Consider the following 21,646-nt stretch of genomic DNA (forward strand, 5'->3'; position numbering starts at 1 on the left):
AAAAACATAAAAAAATATTTTTAAAAAGACACTTTTGATGGTATGTCAATTCCATCCAAAAAAATCCAGGTAACTCATCTCAAGATCAAGTTAGTGATATCTGCAAAGACTCTTTTTCCAAATATAGTAATGTTCACAGGTTCCAACTATTAGGACATGATGGGGTGGGGGGGTACCACCAATAAATGCATTACAATGTGTGGCCAATAAAAAATATACACGGATCTTTAAAATCTTTAAAACTGCTATGCCCTTTGGAAGAGGAACACGTGTACTCCTTGAGTCACTTTGGGAAGAGCAAACATCTCCAGGTCAACAATGCCAGATCTACCCTAACAAAGCGGCCACACAGATAAACCGTACGACTGTGGTCTAGCGGGAGCACATCGACCCACGGAATAAGACAGAAGCTGCGGCCAGAACAGGCTGATAGTCGGATGCAGAGCAAGCCTGCCTTGATCCACCCTGGATCCACTTACTCCAGTACTGAGTCCCCTTCGACTCCTATACCGTCTGCCAACCGCCACCCTTCGGGCCTGGCCAGGTCTGAAGGCACTCTCCATTGCCCTCTTTTCCCAAGCTCTTCCCCATGCTGGCTTGCATCTGAGCTCTTAGACCGAGGCCTTGAGGCCTCCCCCGGGGACCCTTCTCCACGTGGACTATGGGGCAATGCCAGTGCCAATGTGCAGACAGTTCATCCTCCACTTCTTTCAAAAAATACACTCAGGACTGCATGATAAGTGGTGGATATATGTCATTAAACATATGTCACAACCTACAGGGTCTACAACACCAGAAGGAAACTTGGGGAGCCTGGGTGATGACGTGTCGGTGTACATTCAATGATAGAACAATTGTACACTCTGTGGGGTGGTCAAAATGGGGGAGGCTGTGCACTGTGTGGAGGACAAGCAGCGTACGGGCACTCTGCACTTGCCACTCAGTTTCGCTGTGAACTGCTCTAAAAATAGTTTACTAATTTAAAAAATATATACTCGGGGAAAAAATTGATACACCATGGTATAATCATATAAAACAACGCCAGAAAGCAGTTAGTTAGAATGAGTCAGTTACCTGTATTAACGTAATCATTGCCATAATTCTAAAAACATAGTGGTGAGATTAAAAGCAAGTTTCAGAAGGACTCATACAGATCATTTAAAACATGCAAAATAGCACCATAGATTGCTCAAGGATATATGGAAATGCGGTATAATAAAACACCAAGTGCAGGAGAGAAGCTAGCAGAAGGGGAATAGAATCAGCATGAGTGTGGCTTCCACACCCTCTTAATGGTTCTTTGTAAAAAATCTGAAGCTAATATGACAAAAATCTTCATTTTTTGAAAAATCAAGCAGCAGGTACATGGGTGTGCATATCATGATTCTGTCAACTTTTCTGTATGTTTGAAATACTCAAAATTAGAAAGAAAATTAAACAAGAAGTGGTCATCCACACTCAACAGTCTCTGACTCTTAAAAGACCTTCAGACTGGATTTTGCAGCTGGCCACGTTGCTCTTCCCCAAGGTCAGAGTCATCGCTCCATGCAAGTGTCTGCCATATACTCTCTCCAGTCCTCAATAGCTTATCTCATTTACGGGTGCCTGGGTGGCTCAGTCGGTTAAATGTCCAATTTGGGCCCAGGTCATGATCTCACCTTGAGTTTGAGCCCCGTATCAGGCTCCTGTGCTGACAGCTCAGAGCCTGGAGCCTGCTTCGGATTCTGTATCTCCCTCTCTCTCTGCCCCTCCCTGCCTCTCTCTCTTCTCTCTCTCTGTCTCTGTCTCTGTCTCTCTCTGTCTCTCTCTCAAAAATAAACATTAAAAAAAAATTTTTAATAAATAAATAATAATCTCATTTAGCTGAACATGCATCTAAGACAATCAAGTAAACAGACAGCAACATCACAGAGAAGGATAAGATTCTTCCATAAAAATATGGCTCTTGCCTAACAAGTCTGTATTACATAAATGTGTAAATAGATAATAAACCTTTTAAAAACAGCAAGGCTGGCTCACCCAGCTTGCCCGGTGTAACACCTGACTCTTGACCTCAGAGTTGTGAGTTCAAGCCCCACATTGAGTGTAGAAATTACTTTTTAAACAAAATGACATAATAGGGGCGCCTGGGTGGCTCAGTCGGTTGAGCATCTGACTTCAGCTCAGGTCATGATCTTGCGGTTCGTGAGTTTGAGCCCCACGTCGGGCTTTGTGCTGACAGCTCAGAGCCTGGAGCCTGCTTTGGATTCTCTGTCTTCCTCTCTCTGCCCCTTCCCTGCTCATGCTCTGTCTCTGTCTCTCAAAAATGAATAAACGTTAAAAAAAAAATTTTTTTTAATGACATAATAAAAGATTTGCTCGGACTGTTTTAAAAAAATTAAAAATAAAAAATAAACATAGCAGACATTTCATGCAAGAATGCTTTTAAACATTACTAGGTGAGATAAAGTCACACTATGATGTGATACTTGTTGGACACTCACGATCAGAACTTGGAATGCTGCTCCTGCAGCTGGAAGGGGAAGTTATACATCGTCCACTCTGGCATTTCCTAACTTTTCAGCTGCACACCTTCTCCTCAGGTGAGCTCTCCTGAGGAGTCTAAGTGGAGAGTCTGCTCTGGCTGAGGCTGGGTTTGGGGTGGGGGGTGGTGCCTGCCTTCCAGGCGCACCCCCTCTACCCCCATATAGCTGGCCGCCCTCCTAAGGGGATGGCAGATTCGGGAACACTCCTGAAAACTCTCTACACCATCCTCTCTACACTACCATCTCCCATGACTGTCCCTCCCCGGCTCAGTTCAAAGGACACACTGTCCATCTGTTACTACTCTGCCTCATTCCTATCTTCCCTACCCAGATGGTGCTCGCCGTTCTGATCTACCTTTCTGACTTTCCAGAATCTAGACTGCTGTCCACTTCTTTTTAGTTTTTAAAATTTCTGCCATTTCAATGAGATTTGGGAGAGGAGAGTTAGCATTACCTCATCATGTTCATGAGCATCAACCCAGCACAACTCCATTCCCACAAATGCTTCCCATGTGGAAACCCTCTCCTGCCTCTGCCCATCCTCTCGTCCCTCCTGCTCCTGCTGTGGCACCTTCTTCAGTCTCCCCTGTGGCCTCCTGTCTCTGCCTTTCCTTTATGGGTTTGGGTTCCCCAGGGTTTTGTCCTAGGGCCTCTCTGCATGACTCAGTTCTCCCTACGGGGTCATCGTATTCACTTCAATCATGATTTACTGCCACTGACTTCCAAATTTCTACTTTTGGGCAAGCCTTTCTAGAAAGTTCCAGTCCCGCACATCCAAATGCCCCCTGGTCACCCCACACTCCACAGGTATGAAATGGACATGTTCTGTTCTTTGTGAACAGTTCCATCATTTCTCAGTCACCCATTTGGGAAACTCAGGAGTCTCCCTAGACTCCCCTCTGACGTCCCCTTCTTTACACCGAAACCTGTGGATTCTACTTCAGACCATCGTCTCCATTCCACAGCCCATCATCTCTTGCCCCAGATCACTACAACGTGCTCTTTAAGTGTTCTGCTCCCGATTTTGTGCTCCACCAACCCACTCTCTCCATGCTGCCAGAAAACATTCTCAATCACCAAGTGAGAAAGGGAGGAGAGACAGAAAGACAGAGATAGAGAAAGGTCACACAGGAACATTTCAATTGCTGCTTAATGCCTTTAAAAAAAAAAAAAAAGAACTACCGACTCTATCATTTGCTAAGGAAGACCCACTTAAAATAAAGCACCTGAGAATAGCCATCCCCTTAGCCCTTTTATAAAAACGGAAAATTGGCCATCTGATTTTAAGATTTCACGGGTTCCTGAGAGCACACATGTATCATATTTCAATATTTCCCATTTTCTCCCCATTGTCAAGTACAGAGGTAGAAAGCTGTTTACTTCTTTTCAACAGAATGTCTTCGCAGAGCATACACTTCGCTGTGCTGTCAGATACAGCAGCCAGCAGGCACTGGGGCTGTGAAAGCTGCTGCTGTTGCAGCGCTACTTACTAAAACCTCTGTCCACACTGAAGTGCACTGCCACCACGTTCAGATAGTGCTTCTCTGAACCTGAGGATTCTAATCTATCCCAGCGGTCGGTTTGTCTATCCCCACACAACTCAATACTCCCTGTTTATTTATTCATTGCCACAGTGTTTAAGTTTATTTATTTATTTATTTATTTATTTATTTATTTATTTAAATTTATTGAGAGAGAGAGAGAGAGAACAGGAGAGGAGCAGAGAGAGAAGGAGAGAGAGAGAGAATCCCAAGCTTGACCTCACGGGCCATGAGATCATGATGTGAGCTAAAATCTACAGTTGGTCGTTCAACTGCTCAACCGACTGAGCCACCCAGGAGCCTCTATTGTCACAGTTTTAAAATTACTCTTGCTTATCTCGTAGGGAATGAGCCTGACCTTTGTTCTTTTCTTCCCACTTGAAAAATGTCTCAACTCTTCTGGGAAGTTTACTCTTTTATAAAGTCTAGGGTCAGACAATATATAGACAAATTCAGGGACGGTAAGCATACCTACACTACTGAGGGTCCTTCCCTACCCCAAAGCATGGTATGATCCTTTCCGCTCTCCTACTTCTGGTCTGCTAAAAGTCCTCAGTAGTATGCTGTGAATTTCCAAATGACAGCTGACACATCTCTCGTTGGACATTCCTGGGCACCAGATTATCTGTGGCTATTGTGAAAGGGTGGGTTCTTTTCAGCTGATTCCTTCACACCAGTTACTTGTGGTGCGAAAACACGTTACTGATTCCCTGGGGTGGAGCTGCACCCGGCACTGTGGCAGCCTTGTTAATTCTGACGCTTCACCAATTCCCTGGGACTGTTTTGTGTAAGTAAACTGACAGTTTACAAATAGTTTTGTCTCCTCCTTACCAATCGTAATATCAATAGATGTTAGATAACTAGATCTTTACTGTCTTCCTAATTTGATGGGAGTATTTTAAAAATTTAAGTTTAAAATTTTTCTTTGAGGGAGAGAGAGTGCACACGAGGGTGGGGAGGGGACAAGAGCTAGGGCGACAGAGGATCCAAAGCAGGCTGTATGCTGACAGCAGACAGCCCGATGCGGGGCTCAAACCCACAGACCTTGACATCATGACCTGAGCCAACAATCACAAGGTCTGGGGGTTTGAGCCCCACATCGGGCTCTGTGCTGACAGCTCAGAGCCTGGAGTCTGCTCTGGATTCTATGTCTCCCTCTCTCTCGGCCCTTCCCCCACTTGCGCTCTCTCTCTTTCTCTCAAAAATAAATAAACATTAAAAAAATCTTTAATTTAAATTTTAATGAATGAAAAGTATATTAAATTGATTTTTCAGTTTCCCAGTCCCACGTATGACTGGTGGCTACCACAGTGGTAATGGCTACAGTGACTGCAGCGCTAAACCTTTCCAACACCACAGAAAATTCTAGAGCTGACAGGTCCCTGTCTCAGTCCTACTCACCTCACACATCCACAACACCCACCCGGCTGCAGGAAGCATTTGAGTTTCTTTCAACACTGGTCAAGACTCCAGAGGGCCCAGTCCAGGTTCCTTACCAGGATGCATAAATCCTCCTATAAGCCAAACCCCTGCCTCTCCCAACCTGCTCTCTCTACCCATCTGCCTGGGGAGCATAGTCTGGAAATACTCCAGCCCACCTCAGCTTTGGCTCATCTTCCTTTGTCTAGCATGTTCTTCCCTGTCCTCCTACTACACCCTCTGCACACATGCTTTCAAAATAAAAAACTGCAGGGGCACCTGGGTGGCTCAGTAGGTTGAGCACCCAACTGTTGGCTTCAGCTCAGGTCATGATCCCAGCGTCGCCCAGTGTGGACAGCTACCCCCAAATGAGTCCCATACCCATTTCACAATACTGCCACTGTTTATGTGTCTTTCCACCCTCACTAGGTCATGAGCATCTTGGCACTCAGTCTGTTGAATACTGTTGAATGACACGATGACACACAGAGTCAGCTTGGTGGCCAGAACGAAATAGCACAGCCAGGTGGCTTAATCAACAAGAAGTTATTTTAGCATCGTTCTTAAGGCTAGAAGTCTGAGCTCAGGGAACCAGCAGGTTTGGTTCTTCCTGAGGCCTGTCTCCATAGCTTGCAGACAGCCACCTTCTCACCTGTCCTCATGTGGCTTTTTCTCTGTGTGCAAGTGCTCCTGGTACCCCCTCCTCTAGTAAGACCCCAGTCCTGCTGGACCAGGCCCACCCTATGACCTCATTTAACCTTAATCACCTCCTTAGAGGCCCTGTCTCCAGATACTGTCACAAGGGGGTGCTGGGCTTCAACAAAGGAATTTGGGCAGACACAATTCAGCCCATAAAACCAAGATTACTTACTAATAAGGCTAGAATATCTCATTTCTAAAACCTTTATCTCTAAAATATCCTAATTTTCGTGTTCCCTGAAAAGGGCTAATCCTTAGCCTCCATCCTCAGAGATAACCAAAGGAAGAAACAAAGCCCAGGAGTTACATAGGAACTTTCTACGATAGGCTTTTTGGAGTTACTTACCTGCTTCAACAAACATGAGTGTGTCCTTTCACATTTCAGATACTCAATTTAAAGGTCTTTTATCAAAGATCCTGGAGAAAAAGTTCTGAAATCTGAAAAGAAATAAAAGATCTTTTCTCCGCTATTTCCAAAATGGTAATCTCAAGTCACAGTCAGTATAAACTGAAGGAACGGGATTCTATTCTTTCCTTAAAGCTGAATAACACAAAGCCAAAGTCTGAAAGGAAACCCCTACGTGATTATTGTCCCCCAGTGATTATCTGAGGTACTGCCTCAAAAATCCAGGAAGTCTTAAAAACAGAAGCCATTCATCTCCTGTGTGAAAAAGGAAGAGGGAATTTGGGTACATCACTCAAAATGATTATCAATAAATGACAGAGGCAACAATTTTTAGGTGCTGTGTCTTTTACTGATTACACAGGTTTTTCTTTGCTGTGTAGCATATAATTTCCTAGTCTTTTTAATATACAAGGACAATATCAGAAATGTTACATAATCTTTTCTACAAAGACTGACCCACAAAGATTATGTTATTCTTACTCAGAAGCAACTTCATTGCAAACAAAATGCTATAGCAAGAATTAGTTTTTATTATTATTATTATTATTGTTATTGTTATTACTTGAGAAAGAGAGAGAGAGCGTGAGCAGGGGAGAGGGGCAGTGAGAGAAAGAATCCCCAGCAGGCCCTATGCTCAGACAGAGCCCAATGCAGGGCTTGATACTAAGACCCTAGGATCGTGACCTGAGCCAAAATCAAGAGTCGAAAGCTCAACTGAGTCACTCAGATGCCTCTATTTTTTTTTTTTTTTTTTTTTTAGTAATCTGTACACCCAACATGGGGCTCAAACTCATTAAGATTAAGAGTAGCATGCTCGACTAACTGAACCAGCCAGGCATCCCGGCGAGAATTACTTTTAAAGGGTTTACTAGCAGGGATGCCAGGGTGGCTCGGTCGATTGAGCGCCCAACTCTTGATCTAGGCTCAGGTCACGATCTCATGGTTTGTGAGACTGAGCCCCACATCAGGCTTTCAGCTGACAGTGTGGAGCCTGCTTGGGATTCTCCCTCTCCTCTCTCTGCCCCTCCCCTGCTCCTGCTCTGTCTCTCTCTCTCTCTCTCTCTCTCTCTCTCTCTCTCTCTCTCTCTGCCCCTTCCCCATTCACATGTGCGCCCTCTCTCCCTCCCTCTCTCATAATAAATAAACTTAAAAAAAAAAGATTTACTAGCAAAGCAGAATAAAGTAACTTAATCTTACTTTGTTCCTACCCTTTCTCCAGGTAGGTCATGGTACAGTAACCAAATACTTGGTATGAATTCGTTCTTACTTTATTATTATTTTTTTAACATTCATTTTTGAAAGACAGAAAGAGACAGAGTGCGAGTGGGGGAGGGGCAGAGAGAGAAGGAGACACAGAATCCGAAGCAGGCTCCAGACTCTGAGCCGTCAGCACAGAGCCCAACGCGGGGTGCAAACCCATGCACCGTGAGCTCATGACCTGAGCCGAAGTTGGACGCTCAACCGACTAAGCCACCCAGGCATCCCTGTTTTTATTTTAAATAAATGTTGCATTTATTTAAACAGGCAAAACAACACATTAAAAGATGAAATAAAAATGTATTTTCAAAAATTACAACTATTTTCTTACTTTTTAACTAAAACAATGGACCGCTCAACCTAGACCCTGATGATGAGATGGGCACGGCAGCAACATGCTGGCTAACATTCACTGGGGACACACAACGTGAAATGTGGGTCCCAACTATGGGGCACGGTGTGACACTGCTCCCCAAGGCTCATATTTCCATGGGGACATTTCACCAGGCAGAGACTCTTCATTCGCACAGACCAGGGCCCCCACTCCAGTCTCTTTTGAAACTTCTAAGTCCTGGAGGCATATTTACCCCACTTTGTGAGACTAAAGGTCTAAGGAGAGAAGGAGCTAAATGACCAATAGCGGCTCCTCAGAAAGCACGACCCAGACCCCACATGCCCCATACCTCAGCAGAAGGCCTGCCCTGGGGAGCAAGGCCAGGTGGCCCTCCCCAAGAAGGCTGTCCTCAAGGCTGCCAACAAACGCCTCGTGTGAGAAAGGCACAGGCAGCCAGCCAAGAAAGGGTCCCACTCCAGACCCACCCTGCACTGAGCAGGATGGCAATGCCATTCTCTTCAAGGTCCTTGTGACGACTGAGCGGAGCACACACTTGGGACAACATTCTCTGGAAGAACCTCCTTACAGTAAGTGCTCCAATGCTAGAGTCACGCGAGGGAGGTGGGTTTTCAGTACCACTGGTCAATCTTCAATAGAACCAGCTCTTAATTAGTAGTCAGGAATAGGTCAGGCACAAACGCCCATAGAACTCACAGGGAAGGGGCTCTAGCATCAGCATACCAAATTTGTGATCCTCTCAGTACCTGTCACATGAATGAAGCATTTAATGAACGTGTCCTGTCCGCAGTAGTGAATGCATTCCTCAAAGTCATCTTGAAACAGCGAAACAAGCCAACCAGCTGACGTCACTGTTGTCATGGTGAGCGCATTCTGACCAGTTCTTCCTTGAATCAATGAACAAGTGCGTTTTCCCTCAAATCCAGTCACCCTTCTTTCTCTTCCCCATCTCGCCCCCGTGCGTGCGGGCAGCACCTCAAACCGAAGCCCAGTACTCACGTCTTGACTCCTTGCCGCCTTCCCCACCGGCGCCCGTCAGCCAATTCCTTCCATTTCTCCTTCGGGCCCAGTGGCTTCTCGCCCCACAACGGCTGCCATTTCTCAGGCAGCAGTGCCTGCCTCCTAAGTGATCTGAACCCAGCTCACTCTTGCCTCCCTGCAATCCATTCCTGACACCACAGCTGGTGAGTCTTCAAGGACATAAACCGTCAAAGCAGCAGAAGCTCCAGGGGCCACGCATCACACTTAAAGTAGAAACCAGTAGATCCCCAGGCTCGGCCTAGGCTCAGGGGGCCTAGGCTCAGGCGGCATTTCAGGCCTATCTCCTTCAAGCCGCCCACCTTCTCATCGCCCAACTGGTTGGGATGCTCCCTCCCCAGTCACATGGAGGCACCTGCCCAGAGGTGTTTTCTGACCACTGGTCTAAAACCACATCCCCAAGTCCCAGTTGTTGGCTTTCTTTACAGCAGAGCCTGGATTTATGTAGGTCAGTGGACGTGGATGACATGGCAACGGCCCTGGTGCCAGGGACACAGAGGACAGCAAGGCAGGCTCGGCCCCAGCTCTCATGAAGTATCGCGAAGGACCACTAAACCAGAATCAGCCACAGGCAAGAGGGTCCTGAGAAGAGTGAACAATTCAATTCAATACACACTGACCAACAACTATGTGACAGGTACAGTCACGGAGTGCAGACCATTGATACGGGAGATAGACACGCAAACCAACACCACCAGATAAATCAGCCTTTCAACTTGGGTCTAGACCAGAGAGCCCCGATGGCAGTTTAGGGCCTCTGAGAAGCAGATGCTAAGGCAGGATAGACATGCAAGAGACATGCAAGCGATTTACGTGGGAAGTGCAGGTGAAGGAGGGAGCCAGAGGAGGCCAGAAAGTTGTCTGACACGATGCAGGTGATCCCTTGCAGAGGGGAGAGGAAAGGAAGGCAGAGTGGGAAGAAAAAGTCTTAGACTCCACACAGCTCTAAGAAAGTTTCAGGCCAGTGTGGAATCCTGGAGCCAAAGTCCCCAGCAGAAGCCTCAGGCTTCCAGGAAGGAGCCTGCTTTTGTATTCCTGCAATGGAAGTGGGGCTCAGCGTGAAGCTGGTGTGGACCCACAACCCAGAGGTGAGGCCATAGGTGGATACGGCCACTGTGGGGCTCAGAACAACCTACTAGATCACACTTGAGACTTGAGCCTCACATCAGCAGGGACTCCACTGGTAGTTTCTTCCTGGTAGTTTAGGCAACAAAGACCAAATTCTGGTTCAATGGCTCCCTGAGGCACAGGTCTGTCCTGCTGACGGATGGCTTCACTGAATCTGAAAAACTAGTGACAAAAAGCTAAGTATTCAGTCAACCACAGATGATTCTTCATTTCAAATTGAAAATAGGAGGGGGTGACTGGGTGGCTCAGTTAGTTAAGCATCAACCTCAGCTCAGGTCATGAGGTCCCTGAGCTCGAGCCCCGCATCAGGTTCTGTGCTGACAGCTCAGAGCCTAGAGCCTGCTTCAGATTCTGTGTCTCCCTCTCTCTCTGTCCCTCCCCATCTCGCGCTGTCTCTCTCTCTCTTAAAAATAAACATTAAAATAAAATAAAATAAAATAAAATAAAATAAAATAAAATAGAAAATAGGATGGTGCCTGGGTGGCGCAGTCAGTTGAGCATCTGACTCTTGGTTTTGGTTCAGGTCATGACCTCACAGCCATAAAACTGAGGCCCCATTGGGCTCCATGCTGGGTGTGGAGCCTGCTTAAGATTCTCTCTCTCTCTCTCTCTCTCTCTCTCTCTCTCTCTCTCTCTCTCTCTCTCCCTCCCCCTCTGCGCCTCCCCCACTCACACGTGTGTGCCCTCTCTCCAAAAAAAAAAAAAACAAAACTGTGAAACAAAACAAAACAAAACTGAAAATGGGGTGCCTGATTGGCTTCATCAGTGGAGCATGCAACTCTTGATCTCAGGGTCATGAGTTCTAGCTCTACATTGGGTATGGAGCCTACTTAAAATAAAAAATTGAAATAAAAAATTAAATAAAACTGAAAATAAATACCATGTGTAGTTTTTGCCCTTTTATTAATTAAATAATCATTCATTAAAACGCCTAAAATATGCTAGGTACTGAGGACATAAAGATGAACAGACCAAAACCTCCTCTTGAAGTGTTCCCTATGACGTAGCAAAGAAAAACAAGCAAACAAATACAACAGTGTGATAAATCCTACGACAGGGACACAATGAGTGCTACGGGGACACAGAAGAGTAGGCACCTAACTGGAGAAGGGTGGGTGGTGTTTCTGAGAGGAAGGCAGAACTTCAAAGAGAAAGTGAAGTTTAAACTTAAGTCCTAAAACAAAGGCAGGAATTCAACAGTACAGAATAGTTGGCAATGAAATGTGCAGAGTTTTAGGATATTAAAACTGAAATCAGGGGCGCCTGGGTGGCTCAGTCGGTTAAGCGTCCAACTTCGGCCTCAGGTCATGATCTCACAGTCAGTGAGTTCGAGTCCCGCATCGGGCTCTGTGCTGACAGCTCAGAGCCTAGAGCCTGCTTCAGATTCTGTGTCTCCCTCGCTCTCTGCCCCTCCCCCACTCACGCTCTGTCTCTGTCTCTCAAAGATGAATAAATGTTAAAAAAAAAAAAATATTTTTAAACTGAAATCATAGTATTGATATTCTTTTAAAAATTTATAAATCAAAATTCTTTAAGAAGAAAATTTATACATGTATATATATTTTTAATGTTTATTTATTTTTGAGAGAGACAGAAAGACAGAGTGCAAGCAGGGAAGGGGCAGAGAGAGAGGGAGACACACAATCCAAAGCAGGCTCCAGGCTCTAAGCTATCAGCACAGACCCTGACACGGGGCTCGAACCCACAAGCCATAAATAAGACCGTGACCTGAGCCGAAGTCGGACACCCAACCGACTGAGCCACCCAGGCGCCCCAAGAAAAAAAAATTGTAAACAGACAACTGTGCTAGAATGATTCACTACAAATAGAAAAAAATTCTAAAGGAAATATTCCTGAATCATACAAGCTATAATTTTTACAGTAAAAAAATTTTAAGTATTATTTTTAGAGACTTTCACACATGTTTTATGAATTGAAAGATCTGATTGACTTTACATATACAACCAGAAATCCTTCTTACACCAGGAAAAAGCTAAAAAATATGTTACAAAAAGTATAAAGAAAAAGATAACGGCATCTGGTATTTCCTTAAAAACTCTGTTAGAGTTGCACGGACTGGCACTGCTCAAAGGTTTTAGGCTCAGGACCCCTTCACGCTCTTAAAAATTACTGAGGACTCCGGAGAGTTTTTGTTTGTATGTGTTATACTGATCAACGTTTACCATATTAGAAATTAAAACGGTAAAAATTTTAAAATATTTAATTCACTGAAATTTTTTATAATAAGCTATGTTAACATAAACATATTTGTAATAAAAAGTAGTAGATTTCCAAAGCCAAAAACATTCAGTGAGTACGGGTATTGTTTTCCTTTTACAAACCCCTTTAGTACCTGGCTTTATAGAAAACAGTTGGATAGATTCTCTTATCAGAATCAACGTCAATCTTGTTGCAACACGTGGCTTCATTTGAAGTCAGATCCCGCCTCACACACACGTGTGTGTTGGAAAAGGGAAAGGTGTTTCGGTAGCCTCTTGAGACCGTTGTGGACATTCTTCTACGATACCACACCACCAAAACTAGGCAAGTGGTAGGTGGTTTCCCACGGAATAGTTGCAATGTTGAGTCTAAAACCTATCAGTGAACTTTTCAGAACTTTTCCTACTGTTACATTACAACCCAATGGTCGTATCTTTTACCCATGCACAAATTTGTAACATGATACCTTGATATTTAGAAAACACTGGTTCACAGGGCTCCTGGGTGGCTCAGTCAGTTGAGCGCCTTTGGTGCAGGTCATGATCTCACGGTTCATGAATCCAAGCCCCGAATCGGGCTTGTTGCCGTCAGCCTGTCAGCACAGAGCCTGCTTTGGATCCTTTATCCCCCTCTCTCTACCCCTACCCCACTTGCGCTCTCTCAAAAATAAATAAACATTGAAAAAAGAAAATACTGGTTCACAGAATTATGTAGGTCTTCCTAATGTTGACACATTTCATTATATGGTATCATATACACTAATACTGCCACTGATCTCATCAAAAAGTATTTAATGTAATAGGACGTTGCCATGGTCATGGTACAGATAAGTTTTATAAAATTTAAATTTTTGTTCAAAAGCACAAACAGTACCATTGACCACAAATTCTGCCAGCTGTTCTCTTTCATTTACGTTCTAGAAAATGTCCATCAACTATCCAAGTCTCAATGACTACAGTTTATCTACAACCCACTTTTTGAAGCAAAAATAGCATTCTGCGACAAAAGTCATTAGCTCATTTTGTAACTCAAAATACACAACCGCTATTCCTCAAAACAGGCCCTGTACCTCTCTGTGTGGCACCTCTCATTTCCTCACACAGACTCTTAAAAAGACAAGTATTCAAGGGTTGAGATTTAAGAAAATTAATTTTTATTGCTTCATCAGTAAAAGGAAGGCTATGTTTAAGTCAAAGTGGGGAGTTGGTGAAGAAAGCAACAATGTCCGTATGATTGGGGGCCCTGGCCTCAATTGGGGCTAAGGTACCAGCATCGCTTGTCTATCAATACAAACACAGAGAAAACAGCCATGACATCTTCGTGTTATTATGAAAAGTTATTATGAAAAGTCTTCCCTCACAGGCCCCCAGAAAGGGCCTCAGAGACCCCCAGAGGTCAGTGAACCACTGTTTAGGAAGCACCAGCAGATTACTTCTGAAAGGAAACCTAGGAAATGGATAGCAGAGAACACTGCTAGAGAGGTGTGGAGGGGGGGTTGCATGCGCATGGGCACGCGTGCACACACACACACACTCATTCACTCACTCTATCCTACATTTCCTTGGAACCGCTTCACTTCTCTGCCACCTGTATCTGCACGACTTTTTAATATAACCGTGTGCAAAGCTGATCCATGAAGAAACAGAGCTAACCCTGACCTCTGACAGCTGAAACATTAGCTAGTGTCCAGTGGGCACGCAACAATCACTGAATGTACAAATAACAAATACAAAAAACAGAAAGTGGCAAGAATTCCAAAAGTGGGAGCAAGTGCGATGAGAGTTGCAAGAAAGTAGCCATATGAGAGATGATCAAGAAAGGCTCCAAATAAGAAGGCATTTGGGTTGGGCTTTGATGGGTGAAAAGAATTTGGACATGAGAACTTTAATACACCACAAAATATTTACAAAGCACAACACATGTTTACTGACATAAAGGCAAGGCCAGGCTACCATTTGAAAATGAAGAATTATATCACAAATTATAGACATTAAAGACATCTAAAGAGGAAAACAGCTTTGTGAAGAAGTCCCTTCCTCTGCACACACAGAGCTTCCCCCTTTTTCACTTGCCTGCATCCAGGCTGCGGCCCCTGCATTGACAGAATGCAATAAAACAAGAACCAGACTAGAGCTAAAGCTTTGAAATAGACCCGTTAACCAGAATAAAGAAACGGGAGTGGAGCAAATGTAGTCTATTATGTAGGAACTTCCATTCTAAGCCACCGCAGGCCACTAAAACAAAGCACAAACTTCACACCACCATCCATGTGTCTAGAGCAGCTGGGCAGCAATAGCCCCAAGACACTAGGTGGCACCAATTGGGAGGTATACAGGAGGCAATCTGACACTACCATAGGTAAAGCACAAGTGTTTGGGAATTAACTCTTTTTTAAAGTCACACTTTTAATAACCTCATTTTCATCCATGGACATTTTCATATGCTTTGAGGAGCCACAAGTGTGAATTCTATGTGTTTGTGGCAGGGGTGGGGGCAGGGTAGGGTGTCTAAGAAGAGCGGGTGGGGTTCTGTGTAGCTCCACCTTTCACCCACATCTTAATTTTAAGGAAAGCATAACACGGGTGCAACAGCCAGGAAAGTTAGGGAGCAAGACCACAGTTGTGCCTTATTTCCCTCTTAGGAATCCATAACGGAAAGTCACAAATCTGCCCTATGGGGAAGAAAAATCAGTGCATTCTAAGACCAGAACCTTCCCTAACAGCCACTCCCAACTACAATGGCCAATGATGAGAATCCAATGAAGATGCTGGAGAACAAGGCCGCATGAGTTATGAATAAAGGCAGGGGCATACTTTCAACCAGTCACTGGTGTACAGGCCAAGGGGAAGTTATACAGGATTTTCCAGATTACCCAGGTATCTAAGCCCCACCTGTCTCCACACAGGCAGCACTTTGTCCGTGAAGCTCCTCCGTCCCCTGACCTGCCTAGCACAGTGTCAACTCTAGGTTTAAGCAAGTTCTCATTCAGACGAATGTGCGCACTGTGAAGTCATCCTATTTTGACATTACTTTCTTGTGAATGAGAAGTTTATCCCCCCACACAATGGGGGGCAGGGAGGTACAGGACAAAGAGAGGTCCACGTCCTCCTTCTACTTGATCAAAAGTTAACAGTGACAACAATGAAACTAACTTGGGTTGCTTTAGGACTGTATTTCATTAATATTACCTTCCTGTAATTATATAAATAAAACACCTTCCCAGTGTCAAAGCATGTTCGTGTATGCTGTCTGAAACTTTACAAGAACTATAAGGATGTCAGTAAGGCTGGTGTTCACCCCTTCTACAGCCGACCAAACCCAAGTTCATGGCTGTTATTATTGGATGGAGATTCACGGACACCTACCAGATGCCAGCTACCGTGTGAAGACGCCAAAAGTCTGCCTAAGATGCAGTCCCTATCACAAAGCATCTCCAAGTCCAACAGGGAGGCCCTGTGTCAACAACAATCACAACACAAACTGAAAAAGCCAGCATCAAAGGTATGGAAACACCCCGGGAGCAGGGCCAAGCATGACTGTGCCCGAAAAATCACTGACCTATTTGGGCCAAAAGAAAGGTGTCAAGCCAGTCTAGAAGCTGGGACACAAGCCAGGGCTCCCGCCTCCCCGGCTGCTGCTTCACTCCATTCTTTCTTTTGAACGCTCTGTTCCCCACCTTCCTCAGCTTCAGCTATGTTTCCAGGTTCCTCGCCACTTACATATAATATTATACCCTTACTTATCTACCCATCCTCCACACAGGTCTGAAATGACGACAGCAGAAACACATTCAACAGACAAAAAGCACTTTTTCATTGAAGTACTTGTACTATCATACAAATCACCAAATTCTTGAGGATCCAATCTCGTCTGTCAACTCCCTAGAAAGCACTCAAACACACAACCACAAAACAAGAATTGAGGGAATAACAAATCCACTGGAGTAGAAATTAGGAGTGATCTGCAAAAACATCTGAAATATGTAAAGCCTAAACTGCATCTACACGATTTTCCCTTGATGAAGAGCTGTAACAAATTCAGGACAGTACTTCCTGTCAGAACCATTCCTAATTCAAGCTTTTCAGACTTCTCAAGAGCATCTAATCACAAAGAACCCTCAAAGCCACCCACTTCTTATTGCACTTCCAGTAAAAAAAAAAAAAAAAAAAAAAAGTGTCACATATCATAGAGCCTTAAAAAATTTCAATGTTGAATTCAAAACAGTTGCAGGTAGATGCCATATTATCTGTAAAAGAAAGATAACCACCTACCACTCTGAGGTCGGTGGGGATTAAATGAGTTAGTCCAAGCAAGTACATATTTATTTATTAGATGGTTGTTTCAAAACTTCCCTACCCCAACCTGAGCCAAACATATCAACCTGAAACTTAAAGTAAGAATAACTGGACTGCGGAAAAAATGGATTGTAAAAACCGAAAATGCATTTAAGTTTTGAAAACAGTTATATAGATGCTTCTCTTCAAAGGCTGCAAGGCTGCCCTGATACTGGGCAAAAACTTGCTCTTCCCGCGATGAATCCAAACAGAACATCAGGACACAAGTCTTGGGCAGGAGGTAACGTCTAGACGGGGAAAGCCACCCACCTCTGAGTGGGAATCACTCCAGTCTATTTTTAACAAATATTTATTGAATTTTTCTTTTTTTTTAATTTTTAAAAATTCCGGAAATGGGGCAACAACAACCTCCTTCCAAGTGTTAGGCGCTTGGCATATGTTATTTTAGCCGTAACAATCCGGAGAGTCAGGTGCTGTTCTAACCCCGCTCTACAGCGGAGGAAACTGACACACAAGGCTGGAGTTGGGCTCACGGGTCCACACTCCACGCCAGCAGCAGCTGCCCAGGTGCAGCCACCCTCAGGAAGCTCAGACCTGCAGCCTAAACCTCGGATACACACCGCCTACTGCTTGGACAGACAAAAAAAAAAAAACAAAAAAACAAAAAACGGTCATTCCCGTCGAGACTCACGTGCTTTAGGCCAAACCACGCAAACAGCAGGGCACAGCGACCCGCCGGAAACCCAAAGGCTGGGGGCAGAGGAAGGGGGGATCCGATCTCCGGATGAGGGCCGGGAGGGGACCCCAGGATCCGAGATGACGGCCAGGCAGGATCCAGGTCGGGGTCTTGGGGTCCTGGGGTGAGGGCAGGGAGGGGCTCCCGGGGTCCGTGGTGAGGGCTCGCGGAATCCGGGCTGGAGTCTGGGGTCCCGGGATCCGAGGTGAGGGCAGGGCGGGGGTCTCGGGGTCCCGGGTGAGGGCCGGGAGGGAATCGGGCCGGGGTCTGGGGTCCCAGGGTGAAGGCAGGGCGGGGGTGCCGGAGTCCGGGCTGGGAAGGGGTCCCGGGGCGGGGGGGTGGGGGCGTGAGGGCAGGGCGGGATGCTGGCCAGGGTCCCGGGGTCCGAGGTGAGGGCCGGACGGGATCCGGGCTGGGGACTGGGGTCCCGGGGTCCGAGGTGAGGGCAGGGCGGGGGTCTCGGGGTCCGGAGTGAGGGCCGGGCGGGATCCGGGCTGGAGTCTGGGGTCCCGGGGTGCGAGGTGAGGGGAGGGCAGAGGGTCCGGGGCTAGGGGTCTCGGGGTCCGAGGTGAGGGCAGGGCAGAGGTCCCGGGGTCAGAGGTGAGGGTAAGGAGGGATCCGGGCCAGTGTCGGGGGTCCCGGGTGAGGGCCGGGGGCAGGGCCGCTCACCTTCCGACAGCTCCAGCTCCAGCTCCGCCAGGCTCTCCCGCACCTCGGCGGGCAGCGGCACCGCCTCCAGCGCACACCCGCGGTCAGCCATGGCCCGCTTGGCCGCGCCCCGCGGATGACCAGGCCGGATCGCGCCCGGGGTTGGGGGGCGGCTGGGGCCGCGTTCCCGGCCGGGCCAGGGCCGGGCGGTGGCGGCGCAGGCGAAGCCTACCTCGCTCCCCTCAGCCCCGCGACCCGCATCGGCCCGGCGGGGAGCTGAGGCGGCGGGGCAGGGGCGCGGCCCGAGCGGCTGCGCACCGGCGCGGGCGCGAGCATGGGCGCGGGCGCGAGCACGGGACCCACGGCCACCCCGCGCGCTCCCGGCCGCCTGGCAAGCCCTACATGGAGTGCGCGTGCGCGGCGAGAAGGGCGGGAGGGAGAGTGCGCTTGCGCGGCAGGTCGCGGGCCGGTTTGGCGTCCCCGGCCCGCCCAGCAACACCGAAGGCTCGCCCCCATTGGCCCCGAGGATGCAGCGAGGGCACTGCGGGGTCTCATTGGAAGAGGCCGGCAGACAAGATTGTCACCTGGGCTCAGTCGCTGCTTGAGCCCGTCTAGCACCCGCTGGATTCCGCGGTGGCTTCCTTCCTGGGCTGGAGTCTCAGACCTCAGGCAGGGACTCTCCTCCGAGTTTGGGGTCTGGGGCCCCGGCGGCTGCGCAGGCACTGCCCACTGGGATGAGAGCAGCCAGTCAGTTCGTGTGTGACCCTGCAGGCCCCTGTAAGCGGTCCCTTCAGCTTCACTGTTGGGGCTTTTCACCGATTCCCAGTAGCCTTGCTGGGACAGCCTCTGCACACTTTGAATGCCCTGGCTTTGCGTTCCTGCTCTCAGAGTAGCAGATATTTACAGGGGCCCCCTTGTGAGCCAGACATTTCCCCCAGGGCTTTGTATGTATTAACTCATTTACTTTTCAAAACAGCTGTAGAAGGTATATTATTGACCAGGAATGAGCTCCAGCAGCCATTTCAGACCGTGAAGTGACCGTAGGAAGTGGGAGGACAGGTACAGGGAACAACAAAACATTAGGAACCTGGGGGCTCGCTGGAGCTGAACTGAGAGACCCACAGGAGTCCTGAAGGAGCTGTTCCCCCAATACATACAGGGAAGTGAATCTGCACTGTGCAAGGGTGGACTGTAGTGGATGTGAATGCAAGCTATGGGGCTCCACCTTGCCTAAGGTCATATCCTTCCTGGAGCCGTCCACATCTGGGGACTGAATGGGTGAAGCAAGACTATAAAGATCTGGCCACTTGGGCCCAACACAGGACACCTCTGTGAGCAATACCAGTTCAGTTCCAGAACACACCAGACTGGCCTTCGGACGCTTCTACTCCCTCTGCCCAGCCCTACTTCCTCCCCTGCCTCTCCCAGGTGTTGAGACCAGATAAATATCTTGCACCCAAACTCCATCTAGCATCTGCTTGTGGAGAAGCCATCCTGCAACAGTTGGTACGAGGAGTAGCACATGAGGAGATGGGTGGCATCACTCACCCCTTGTGGTGGGTGGAGCACGCACAGCCCCTGTGGTGTGATCGTTGATGTTTCACCAGCTTTGAAGTGAGAGTGTGAACCAGTGAAAATGGAACACTAAGTGGGTGATGCATTAAGCCTTTTACATTATAGTCGCTATAAGGAAGGATAATGGAACCGGACGGCTACTCCTTATAGATACTCTTAAGAAAAACAACAGACAGCTGAAAGCCATGGAGTCTCTTTGGTCGCATATAAAGAAACCATCTCCTACCCTGAGATGATAGAGACCGGGTCCGGGGCACCTGGGTGGCTCAGTTGGTTAAGCGTCCGACTCTTGATTTTGGCTCAGGTTATGATCTCACAGTTTGGTTCATGAGTCCGAGCCCCATGTAGGGCTCTGCTCTGACAACGCAGAGCCTGCTTGGGAGTCTCTCCGTCTCTCTGCCCTTCCCCCACTTGCTCTTTCTCAAAAATAAACAAACGTTGAAAAAAAAAAAAAAAAAGATACAGACCAGGCCAAGGAATTAATACCTCAAAGATGGTAAACACCCAGCCAAGGCAGTTATGTTATGCTGAATTTGGGGACTTGGTTGGGAAAAGCTGGGGTTGGAGGTATTTGATATCTGGGTAGATACCCTCAAAGGTTTTCACTCCCCAGACTACCTTGAACCTTTGGAGCCTGCCCACATGGCTTACCTTTCCCTATTAACCTAACATTCCTTCCCCTCGCCTACTGGACACTAGGCATACAATTATGGTTATCTTTTGGCATATTAGCTGGAAACATGAGATGGAAAGGGAATTATATTTCCCTCCCCCTCAAAAGAACGGTGTAGTTTGCTAGGGCTGCAGTAACAAAGACACACAAACAGGATGGCTTGCCAGGAATGGACTGTCTTACAATTCTGGAGGCCAGAAGTCAGAATAAGATGACAGCAGGGGGGCACCTGGCTGGCTCAGGCAGAAAAGCATGTGACTCTTGTCCTAGGGGGTCATGAGTTCAAGCCCCACATTGGGGTTAGAGATTACTAAAAAAAAAAAATAAACTTAAAAAAAAAAAGATGACAGCATGGTTGGTTCCTTCTGAGAGCTGTGAGCTGTGAGAAGCTGTCATTCCTCCTTCCAAGCTTCTGAGGGCTTTCTGGCTATGTTTGGTGTTCCTTGGCTTGTAGGTGCATCATGCCAATCTCCGCCTTCATGTTCATAGCTTTCCCCCTACGTGTGTGTCTGTTTATGTGTCCAAATTCCCCCTTGCTCATAAGGACACCAGTCAAACTGAATTAGAGCCCACCCTAAATGAATTCATCTTAACTTGATCATCTGCGGAGACCCTACTTCCAAATAAGGCCACATTCACAGGTGCTGGGGGTCAGTACTTCCAACAGGTTTTCAGGGAGGAGGTGGGGATACAATTCAACCCATAACAAGCTGTAAGACACAGCCAACATGAACTGCCAGGGCCTGGGAACATTTGTTGGGGGCCACATTATGTGTGCTTGATGAGCGGTTAAATTCATCAGCATGGCCCTTGCAGATATCAAAAGGGAGCTGCAACGTAAAATTGGGTAGAAGAGTTTATTGACTTTTCAGCAATCTTCTAAGATAGGGGATTTAGCACCTGCACGACAACCGGCTGGAAACTTGCTGAAGGGATGGCTGCTGGCATGATGGTGTACCTAGTGCTGCATGACAAATTACTACACACTTAGTGGCTTAGAACAACAAGAATCATCTCTCTCAATTATTCATTTACTCAAATGTCTGACAACTGATGTTGGCCCCCAGACTGTGGAATGTGTGGAACAAATATACAGTTTTGCCTGTTTGCGATGTTAACTCATGCCTTCTGTCA

The 21,646-nt window shown here is 46.9% G+C and overlaps 1 protein-coding gene across 9 annotated transcripts in view; it reads right to left on the minus strand.

Moving 5' to 3' along the window:
• Positions 1-18,610, minus strand: part of DIP2A (disco interacting protein 2 homolog A) — a 117,594-nt gene extending 98,984 nt beyond the window's left edge. For 4 of the 9 annotated variants that reach the window (XM_027041340.2, XM_027041337.2, XM_027041334.2 and 1 more), the window contains exon 1: positions 18,286-18,607. In XM_027041340.2, coding sequence (XP_026897141.1) covers positions 18,286-18,376 — 91 coding nt within the window. In that variant the 5' untranslated portion in view covers positions 18,377-18,607. Of the gene's footprint in view, positions 1-6,530; positions 6,597-18,285 lie in introns of those variants that run through there. The other 5 variants (XM_027041338.2, XM_027041335.2, XM_027041341.2 and 2 more) reach the window with 4 other exon arrangements.
• Between the last annotated feature and the right edge of the window lie 3,036 nt (positions 18,611-21,646).

This window comes from Acinonyx jubatus, chromosome C2 (assembly GCF_027475565.1).
Source record: "Acinonyx jubatus isolate Ajub_Pintada_27869175 chromosome C2, VMU_Ajub_asm_v1.0, whole genome shotgun sequence".
NCBI lineage: Eukaryota > Metazoa > Chordata > Mammalia > Carnivora > Felidae > Acinonyx > Acinonyx jubatus.